This window comes from Strix uralensis, chromosome 3 (genome assembly GCF_047716275.1).
Source record: "Strix uralensis isolate ZFMK-TIS-50842 chromosome 3, bStrUra1, whole genome shotgun sequence".
Lineage (NCBI taxonomy): Eukaryota > Metazoa > Chordata > Aves > Strigiformes > Strigidae > Strix > Strix uralensis.
Window position 1 is genome coordinate 22,131,167 of NC_133974.1, and position 10,918 is coordinate 22,142,084.

Here is a 10,918-nt window from a genome sequence, read left to right on the forward strand (position 1 = left end):
CAGGCCCAACCACCATCCTTTTCCTCTGAGGGGATGAGGGCGGCCCTGGAAACACCACCCGTGAGAGATAAGCAGGCTCTTTCCCCTCCATCGCCGTAGAGGAAAAGACGAAACTCTCCCTCCGCCCAACCCCTTCCCGCTACCGCCGCGGGGCAGGGACCCGGCGGCTGCCGAAGTCTCGCGAGAAGCCGCCCAACGGCCGCACGGCGGCCGTTGGGCGGCTTCTCGCGAGACTTCGGCGCCCGCGTTGCCGCTGTCATGGAGGAGCCGTTCAGGAGCCCGCCGGGGCTGTCCGCAATCCTGGCGGTAAGGAGGGAGCTCGCCCGGGGAGAGGGGAGGAGGTCACCGGTCACCGCGGGGAGATGGGGAAGCCCGCGCTGGGGTGCTCGCTCTTTCCTCAGCTTGGCACGGGGCGGGCTGTTGAGCGCGGTGTGTGACTGAAATGGGTTTGTCGTTTCGGTGTGGAAAGCTGCTCGCTCTGTAGCCGCCTGGTGACTCTTTCTCCTGCCAGTGCCTAATCTGCTTTCATTCTGACTGTAGAAGACGGACTGGTCCGAGCCCTGGCTGGTGGGGCTGGCGGTTTTCCATCTCCTCTGCTTCCTCCTAACGTGCATCTCCTTCCAGCACTACCGGGTGCAAATAGGGCACTTCCTCTGCATGGGTGAGTAGCGTATTCCTGGTTCCGTGGACTGGCACTCGAGTGATAAAGCGCATATGCATTGCTGAAGCTGTTAATACTGTCAAACAGCTGCTTTTGTTCTCATTGCCGTTGTTCTTGTGGGGGACTTTAACCTCCCAGGTATCAGCTGGGATCACAGCACAGCAGAAAGGGAACAATCCAGAACGTTCCTGGAATGTGTGGAGAATAACTTCCTCACACAGCTGGTGAGTGAGCCGACCAGGGAAGGTGCCCTCCTGGACCTGCTTCTTGTGAACTGGGAAAAGTTTGTGGGAGAAGTAAAGGTTGGAGGCTGTCTGGGGTGCAGTGATCATGAGATGACTGAGTTTTCGATCCTTGGAGAAAGAAAGAGAGGGGTTAGTAAAACTGCCACCTTAGACTTCCGGAGGGCTAACTTTGACCTGTTCAAAAGACTGATTAACAAAATCCCTTGGGAGGCTGCCCTGAAGGATATGGGAGTCCAGGAAGGCTGGACATACTTCAAGAGCGAAGTCATAAAGGCACAGGAGCAGGCTGTTCCCGTGTGCTGAAAAACAAGCAGGTGGGGAAGGAGACCGGCCTGGCTAAACAGGGACCTTTGGCTGGATCTCAAGAACAAAAGGAGAATCTATTGCCTTTGGAAGAGGGGCCAGGCCTCTCATGAAGACTATAAAGATGTAGTGAAGCTCTGCAGGGAGAACATTAGGAGAGCCAAAGTGCAGCTAGAGCTCAACCTGGCTACAGCTGTTAAAGGTAATAAAAAATGTTTCTATAAATTCATTAACAACAAAGGGAGGATTAGGGAAAATCTCCCTCCTTTATTGGATGCAGAGGGAAACATAGTAACAAAGGATGAGGAAAAGGCTGAGGTGTTCAAGGCCTACTTTGCCTCAGTCTTTAGCAGTAGAAAGACTGCTGAGCTGGGAGATGGGGAGGGGAAGCAGATGGAGGTCATCACAATTAAAGAGGAGGTGAGCAGAGACCTGCTACACCAGTTGGATGCACACAAGTCTGTGGGACCAGATGGGTAACACCCAAGGGTGCTGAAAGAGTTGGCAGATGTGCTCGCCAGGCTGCTTTCCATGATTTACCTGAAGTCATGGCGAACTGGGAAGGTCCCATTGGACAGGAGCGTAGCAAATGTAACACCCATCTACAGGAGAGGCAGAAAGGAGGATCCAGGAAACTATAGACCTGTCAGTCTGACCTCGGTGCCAGGGAAGGTCATGGAGCAGGTCATCTTGGGTGCCATTACAAGTCATATAATGGACAACCAGGGGATCAGGCCTAGTCAGCATGGGTTTATGAAAGGCAGGTCCTGCCTGACAAATCTGATCTCCTTCTATGACAAGATGACCCGACTATTGGACGAGGGAAAAGCTGTCGATATTGTCTACCTGGATTTTCAAAAAGCATTCAACACAGTTCCCCATAGGATTCTCATAGAAAAACTGGCTGCTCATGGCCTGGATGAGCGAACGGTCTGCTGGGTCAAGCACTGGCTGGATGGACGGTCCCAGAGAGTGGTGGTCCATGGAGCTAAATCCTCAGGGCTCAGTGTTGGGACCATTTCTGTTCAATATCTTTATTGATGATCTTGATAAGGACATAGAGTGTATCATCAGTAAGTTCACAGATAACACCAAGTTAAGCGTTCCCTATAAGAATACAGGTTTTTCTTAAATTTAATATTAGACATTCAGAATTTCCTATGACATTATGGTTATTTTAGACTCTTTATCTATTTCTGGTGTTACTGGCACTAGTTTGAATGCCCAAAGTTTAACTGCATTGGAAGATGCAGTGGAACTGATCATTGCTGGCTTTTTAATCCAGATATGATGTAAACTTCTTGTTAGCAAGAAGAGTGCATAAAAATATCCATATTGAGGCCAAACTTTGTTTGCACCTGAAAAACTGAACCACTTTTGATATGTTTGCAATATAAACGATTTTGTATTGTAGATAGTCAGGAATAACTGAGAAAATTATGAAATTATCACATTTGTTTACCTTGGCAGCTGAGCAACTATAGGTATGTTTATGTTGTGCAGTACCAAGCAGACATAATCCAGATGATGGTAAAAGAAGATAGCAGTCTTTCATATTACCAGACCAGTTATTCAGTTGCCTTGTGCGAGTCATCTTTAGCCACTGAATCTGTTTTTTTTATTTTTTTTTTCTTGTGAAAAATGATACAAGGACAAACTTAAAATTTTGTAGTTGTGTTGTTTTTGTTAAACATGTGATTGCACTGAATTTTCTTACTGTCTTGAGGGCTTCATATTGCATGTAATTGTTGAGCAAGAATATGCTAGTTTTCACCTGATTGCAGCAGAGTACTCTGCTGTACACCAATTCAAACAAAGTTTGTATTTTACCAAAATGTTTATATATAATTAGTACCCTGACTTCAGATAGTAATGTTAGATATAGCAGTGTGATACCGTAACATCTAAAATGATAACTTAATTCCATATCAGTTTTGGGGAGTGCTGGCATTTCTTTTTTACAGATGTAACTTAGAAGCAGTCATCAAGAAGATTGTTAGAAAAAATACTGATTTTTATTTTTTTTTAATTCATTTTCATACTGGGCTCTTTCTGTAAGCTCATCTTGAGTAGGATTTTATGTTTGTTTGTTTGCAATATAGTGGGTATGTTTTGTGATCATGTTACACTTCTCTGTAACTGTATGAGACATTTTAAATGGGAATTGGTTTTGTGCAGTTAAATATTAAATGTGTAATTTGATCTTTTGAGGATCAAGGAATTCTAATGTCTGGTATGTATACATTGCAGAACTGATGGCAGTCTGTTTTTAAAGAAATATTGAATCTAATATTTTTCTTTTGTTGTACAGTGGGCTTAGTGTACTGTGCTGAATATATAAATGAATTAGCAGCCATGAATTGGAGGTAAACATTTTCACTTTCATTTTTGCATTTAAACAAATGTTCTTCTAAAAATTTTTTTTTTTTCATATTGTTCCCAGAAAACATCAAGTTAAAGAGTCAATTGTGCCTCGTCAGTAGAATGTGATGGCAGAGAGTCTGCTGCATTGACTTGTGGGAGTGTCAGCTCTGTGCAGCTGTGGGAGATTCAATATGTTAAGAGTCAAATCATGTGTTACTGGTAAATGATTAAGAGGCAAGTTGGCATTGGCCTGTCAGCCCTGCACAGCTGTAGGAGATTCAATACTTAAGAGCCAAATGGACATCGGCTGGTCAGCTCAGTCAGAGAGCTCTGTTTGGGGAGCTCGGCGAAGAGCTCTGCCCAGAAGAAGTCTGCTTGGCGAGCCAGGTAGGAGTTCTGTCCTGCGCTGGCTTAGAGAAGCAGCAAGGTTTGGAGGAGAAACAGGCCTTTGAAGAGAGTTGCCAGGCTGTGCTAGTGTGGTGAAGAAAATGGCAGCACCGAGACTGCCTGTGTGGTATGGAACTGTTTGTGGGATAAGAGTGTTGATGACTTTCTAGCTGCTGATTTGCTTATCATGAAGTAAGAGCTAAGGTAGTGAGAGCATAGCGGGAGCAAAGTATGTACCATTTTAATAATAAAGGATTTTCCTTCTGCACTTCAATGGAGAGTCTGTGCCTCAGGTGCCACATTGACTAATACTAAACTTTTAAACAAAACCATACAGTACAACATAGTTATCACTTAGCTTATATGAAAAGGTAATTTTTAATAGCTAATATGTATTTATTGCACCGCTTAAAATCTGTGTTTACATGAATGGTTTAAGCTAAGTCAGAGAACTAAGAGAAAAGCAAAGTGAGATAGTTAAGGGGAAGAGGATGTGAAATTTGATTATCTTTTTTTGTTGGGTGTTTTTTAGTAGCTATTTATATTTAATAAGCTGAAGTTAAGCACTGCTTCTCAAAAATATCACTGCTATTTTACATACTTACATGCATAAAAAGCATTAAAACTTGTCTGTTTTACTAAGCCTGGGTGCCAGAATTAAACTGATGGCTTATTTTCGTAAGCACTGAACTAACCTTTCCATGATATAACTGGAAATCGTCTGTTTTAACACTACTTTATGCAGGCATCTAATTGTAAGTCTTTATGTTTCACATCAGGCATACATGACATAAATTACAACTTTGCTACATTTATTATTTCTGTTAACTTTTCTAATATGAGTAAGCAAAATACTTAAAGTATTTTCAGACACTTTAGGGTAAGCATGATTTCTGATACACAAATATACTTACTTTTGTAGTCACACTAGTAAGTTACTTAATTCATGGTTGTTTCGTTTAGAAACAAAACTGTAAAGAAAAGAAAGGCTGGTGTTGTAATAAATATTCATAACTGATGAGATATTGACTGTCTCTTTGTTCTGACTTAATACAGTAGAATGCTGCCTGTGTTTGGGGATCCCAGGAAGTAGGATTATCTGTGCAATGTCTGTGTTGAGTAGTTAGTGTGAAATGGTATGTAAACTACACTGAATAAAGCTTCCTCATTTTTATTTATTTTTATTTCTTTCAGGTTGTTTTCTAAATACCAATATTTTGATTCAAGAGGAATGTTTATTTCACTTGTATTTTCAGCACCACTGCTGGTGAATACTGTTATAATTGTGGTATGTATGTGTTCATTTATATTGATGCATGCATTAAATTGATAAGTAAATATATGTGGATTAGTTAAATTTAATAATTTACTTTTCAGGTTACCTGGGTTTACAGAACTTTAAATGTAATGACTGAACTGAAGACACTACAGCAGAGAATGAAAGCAGAAAAAGAGAAAAAGAAGTGAAAGCACCTAATACTATTTTTTTAATTGTACTAATACCTGTCCAGGTAATCAATCCTTCTGTATGTTTATCCAGAAACAGCAATGTTTTTGTGTCTGATGTTAAGGGACTTTGCAACCTGTGGCCATGGACAAAGAGGTGAAAGCATGTATCTGCAGTACGATTGAATTGGCTGTGAAATTGAGACACCCAGTCTTAACAGGTCTTTGTGCCCTTCAATGTAAGATAGTTTTCCACCATGACCAAGGCTGGGGAGACACAATCTTCCAGTCTGTTTCCATTTGCCTATGTTTTTTTTAACCATGTCTTAACTGTGTATTTATCAATTATCCAGTCTTTTGCTGCATAAGGCAATTGGAACAGTGTTGTGAATTCCAATAAATGGGGGATTGTATTCAGAATACCTTAGGAATCCATGCTTCTATGAAGTTTTCCACTTTATAAATCAAGTTTCATACTTCTATGGTATTGTGTGCCAGTAGCATTTTATAAATAAAATTATCTACTGTATCTTAAATGGATTTAATTTGTATTGGTTTTTGGTTGGATTTTTTACTACATTTTTTTTCAAAAATTCCCAATTTGGTGAAATCTTGTACTTAATTTGTGTAAGTAATTTGGAACAATCTGCATTTTTTTCAGTTTACATGTCATGATTTTAATGCCACTAGATAAATATCTTTTCTTAAAACTGGATGAAATTTTGATAGCTTTTGCTTATTTGTAGAACAGAAAGGAAGGAGAGAAACTTTGTAATGTTCTGTGCAATTTTCTTCCTTTTTTTATGCTTTACTTTTTTTAATAAATAACTGAAAATGAAAAATTAACTCTGGTAAAAATGAAGGTGACTTCAGTTTTGCCCAGAGTATCCTGTTCTTATTGGATTAAGGAAACTGGGGGGGGGAACACAATGGAAGACTGTCCAGACATATTTAGTAAAAGTTGCATCTGGAAGCAGTTAAACATCTGTGTGGAGACCTAAACTTCTATTAAATAGATGTCATTTAAGACATAGGAAAGATGATCTACAAAATTGAACTTGGACTAATGTGAAGAACAGTTGGGTATAAAAACACAGTACAAAACCTAAGTTTTTAAGCTAAGTATTTGTGAATTTATTTTTAAATACTTGAATAGTCTTTACAACAGTGGAAACGCAGACCTGAGGGAGATAAGCAGATGCATATGCACACGGTTTATGAGTCTCCTAGTTAGGGAGAGAGTGAAACTTTCTGGAGGGCTTTAGAGTGTTGTGGAAAGGCAGTGCAGTGTTAGTCAGGATCCATTTTTTTACCTTTCCCAGGGATTAATTTAGCATAGCTCTCCTCAGTCATTGCTCTATCAAGAATTAGGGACATCTAGGCTACTTTGTATTAGCAAACTAAATAGATGTAGGCTTGCTATGTTGTCCCATAATCGTCCATTCTGTTGCAACTCTAGATGCAATGTTGGGTAGTGTCAAGTGTCACTGCTCCATGAGAACACTTCTACTGGTCTGGTAGATGGCATGTGCCTTTTGGGAACAGTCCCTGTTCTGAAGGAGTGAATAGAATCTATCCAAATGGCTGCAAGATAGGCTGTGGCACTTGTCTTCAGCACCAAGGAACAGGCCTCTTCGGTTTTATAGAGAGAGCTGTAGTCCTTCCAGGCCTGTTAGAGAAGTTCAGCTTTGCTCTTAACAGTCTGAGGGGGAGAGGTATGAAGTTTTTGATATGGCCCTAAGCATGACCACACAAATGTTGTGCTCCTGACTTTGCTCTTGTGAACTGTTCTGCAACAATATCAATGCACAACTCTTCTAGTATCACACACTTAAAGCTGTAGTACCTCGTCATACAGCGATGGCACCTGTTACCAATAGCCTTTGGCTTCACAGCATGTATGAATGTGATTCACAGTAAATGAGGTGGTCAGAGCAGCTAAGCAGCAAGTCTCGCAGTGAAAAACAATGTGCCTTATTTAGTACATTCAAGGCATTCTTCAAATAGTTCAGTATTTTGTCTTCTTTCTTGTGTGTGAGGTTGGAAAAATGAAAATCCCCTCTTCTGTAAATATGTGAAACTGGTGAGATATAGCAATTAGAATGGTGTAGCATAACATAGACAAGATAACAGAAATTACTTCTGCATTGCCCAATTTTGTGTTACTCTTGCTTGGCACGAGATTCATTAGAGAAATTCTTTCTACCTTTGGGGATCCCAAGTGAAATAAAAAAGTTTTGTGCTTGCTTAAATTCTTCCTCTCAGTGTAGTTGACCTTTCAGGCAGTATTTAATTTTGTGTTGCATTACCAGAGTAATTTTGCCCTTTAATATAAGATCCAGGTCATGACAGCCCTTTAACAAAGTTGAAGGGCAATGAACCCTAAAGTGTGAGTGGCAGGTGCTTTATTTTTAATTAGCAAGTAAAAATCTATTTGAGATATATATTATCTGTTGATTTCTGGTACCACTGCCAATGTGATAGCTAGGAGGTGGATAATAAGTGGTTTAGAAAGTATCAGTGTGATGAGGTTTTTTTTGTCTCCTAAAAGTATTGCCAAGTGAAAGTATAAACAGCTTCAAATTCCAAAATTACATCAATGTTTTTTTGAAGGATGAACATCTCAGCATGTACACTTCAGAATTGTAAGCTTGGTGTTTTTAAACCTTCCCTGACTACTGAAACTATAATTAGTAAATGTAACAGTTATATAAGATAAATTTTCACTAACACAAAAATATGGTTTCCATATATGTATGTCAGAAAAATATTCCCATTTTCTACAAGTCAGGAAGACTCAAACTTTTATCTGAGTTGTCCTCTACCTAACCCAGCCTAAGAAACTCTAAGTTTAAAAAAAAAAAAAAAGAGTAGGTGTCTTTAACCATAAAAGAAACCCTCAGAATTAACTGTGGCTTTCCTTCATTATGTGTCTGGATTTATGAAGTGATAGTGCAATAACATAATGTAAGGTCCTACTTGCTGACAAACCAGAATAATTACATCATGAATTTAGAGACTGTTGTGCCTACTTAGAATTTTGTATGTGTAAATGAATGAGAGCCAAATGTTTAAGGCTGGTGGAATACCTTTGCTTTTAATTGAGAGACCTGAATTTAGGTTGCTTGCGAAAGAGCTTGATTATTTCAGTTTGGAACATGCATTCAGAAAGACTGTTAGCTGCTCAGCTGGATCCTTTGGAGAGTAAGACGAGACAGAGGTAGTTTGTTACTGGTTCTGTGTACCTTGCAGGCAGTGACCCAAATCTTCAGCGTTCCTTAACATGTCTTTCCACAACAACACATGGTGTCAGCTAGTGTGGAAAAACATTAAAAGGGAGAAAGTAATATTAACCTGGCAGCTTTACCATAGTAAAAAGTAGTTTTGTTGCATATAAATCTGTGAAAAGATAGATTAGCAGAATTTGCTTGGCAAACTTCCTGGAGTTTGAAGTTGGCCTGATTCCCTATGGAAAAGTAATAACTGAGATGACATGAGTTTCCAAGAATGAGAACCTAGAATTCTCTCTTTTTCCACATCCACTGAAATGCCATATCCTTAGCTTGGAGTGTTATTTTCGCCTTTTCTTGGACCAGTGAATCTCATTATTCTAGGCAAAATGGAACAGATCCAGTAAGGGAATTTGAATGTCTGTTCCTCTGGAGTATTTGCTAGCTTAGTAGATACGTATTTTGGATATCCCCATCTGCCATAAAAACCACTTATCTCCCAAAGGCACGGAAAGACAGTAAATTGAGGTCTTCTGCATCCTTGTGTGTATTCTAAATAAAGAACATTGAAGGACAGTCTTACTACTTTTCATCAGCTGGGTCTTAAGGGATTTACTCCAGAAAAGCTATGTTAGATGGTGATCTGCTGTGGCTGAGTCCTAAATGGAGGAAAAGTCTATGGAGAATTGCTCTGGATTTTGAGAATCATAAGCTCAAATCTTGAACTCTTTTTTACAGGAACTGGGAATGTCAGGAAAAAGAGGAGTAGTGATTCTTTGTGTGAACAAGATAGAAAAGAATACAGCTGTAATGTAGGGAATGTTCTATTTCTTTAAATACAGCTAAACATTTTTTGCTTTTATTGTAAGCTTGATTAAAACTTAGAAGCAAAATGTAATTTTTCACTGTAGATTAATACAGCATTTTTATAATTATATCAAATATATCTGTTTAGGAAACTCACATATTGTGTATGTCTCTTAATGGTTTTAATATTTCTAAATACGTCATAATATTTTAATGTGTTTCAGCAAAACACAGGTATTGGTATTTTTCTGTGCATCAGGGGAAGAGATCATTGCAATTAACCGAAGTTGCCAGTGGATGTCACTATCTCACATGAAAAAAATTACTCAAAGCTTTCCTTTCGAGCCAGTTCTGTAGAGCTTTTCACCATAGCTCCATAAATAGTTTTTGCAGCATTTTGGAATGGCCAGGAAAGCTTGGATTGCAACCTCTGAAAGCATAAATTGTTACCTGAGCTCCAAGATATATCTGCAGTCACTTGCAAATGTTTATTGACACTCTTGCTTTCTATGTTAAAAAGTACTTCTTGTAGCAGTGATGATGTGCATATATGCTTCCAGAGTCAGGACTGTGAGTGTATTTTGTGTTTTAAAGCTTCTTAATGAGGCAAGGAAATAAATACCCCATTCGCTCATACCTACATTTCATATGGAGGAGCCTGCCTTCAACCAATTTAAAAGAAGTGTAACAACATAAAATAAAACAATTACATTATTGTGTGAACAATATGCAGGAAAGCTTACTGAAGCAGTCTGGTTCATGAACTGACAGAGTTTATGCATGTCTTCTATTTCTTTGTGATTTACCCTTGCATAATGCATTGTTACCAAGGCTGTCCTTAGTATGTTATGTAGCTAGCGGTCGGTTATAGTCGTGATTGAAGTTCTCAGAAGTCACTTCAAACTTTCTCCACCATCTGGAAGACAGTACTTAGCAGTGTTCAGAGGCTTTATGACTTCATTTGAGAAGTTGTAGTTGCAGAGTTTTCCACTGGGTGTTCCCCTTTGTGTACCTGATTTTGAACCTGTTTTTGTCTATCCTTGGAATGCATCTGAGTTCTGTTTCCACACACCACTTCTTTAAGAATATAGACTTTCAATTTGAATGGACTTCAGTCCCCCTCCTGTGATTTACATGCATGCACATACACATAATGACTCTGAAAACATTAGGCAATTATAACCCAGCGTGCTTGTGAAATGCCAGCCTTGTAACTCAAAACTGATGTGCTTTGTGGACCTCTGTTTTGTCATCTGTCTTCTGACCAGTTCCTCCAAATTGTGGCCACACTTATACCGCTGTTTTGCTGCAAAACTAGAACAGTGTTGTACTGAATAGGAAGTATCCTGGAGGACTCAAAAGGAAGGCCTCTACTTTTGCTATATTTGTGTTTATAGTTTCATATAAATGTGAACTATAGGAACCTTTCTCATATACTTCACAGGCGTGATGAAGCCAGGAAAAGAGCTGTAACT

General features: G+C 39.4%; 1 protein-coding gene across 1 annotated transcript; it reads left to right on the plus strand.

The window, feature by feature from the left end:
* Positions 1-223: 223 nt before the first annotated feature.
* Positions 224-5,942, plus strand: TMEM18 (transmembrane protein 18). The gene is made up of 5 exons (XM_074861651.1): positions 224-306; positions 541-661; positions 3,521-3,575; positions 5,155-5,248; positions 5,338-5,942. Exons 1-5 carry the CDS (start codon positions 259-261, stop codon positions 5,425-5,427), a joined length of 408 nt encoding a protein of 135 aa, XP_074717752.1. The 5' UTR covers positions 224-258; the 3' UTR covers positions 5,428-5,942.
* Positions 5,943-10,918: the final 4,976 nt, after the last annotated feature.

What these genes read in the sequence shown, in the direction of transcription:
- TMEM18 (XM_074861651.1), top strand. Translation starts at nt 259, where the DNA reads ATGGAGGAGCCGTTCAGGAGCCCGCCGGGGCTGTCCGCAATCCTGGCG. An exon ending in TTAGCAGCCATGAATTGGAG is followed by an intron (nt 3,576 to 5,154) that starts GTAAACATTTTC and finishes TATTTCTTTCAG; the next exon opens with GTTGTTTTCTAAATACCAAT. An exon ending in TGAATACTGTTATAATTGTG is followed by an intron (nt 5,249 to 5,337) that starts GTATGTATGTGT and finishes TTTACTTTTCAG; the next exon opens with GTTACCTGGGTTTACAGAAC.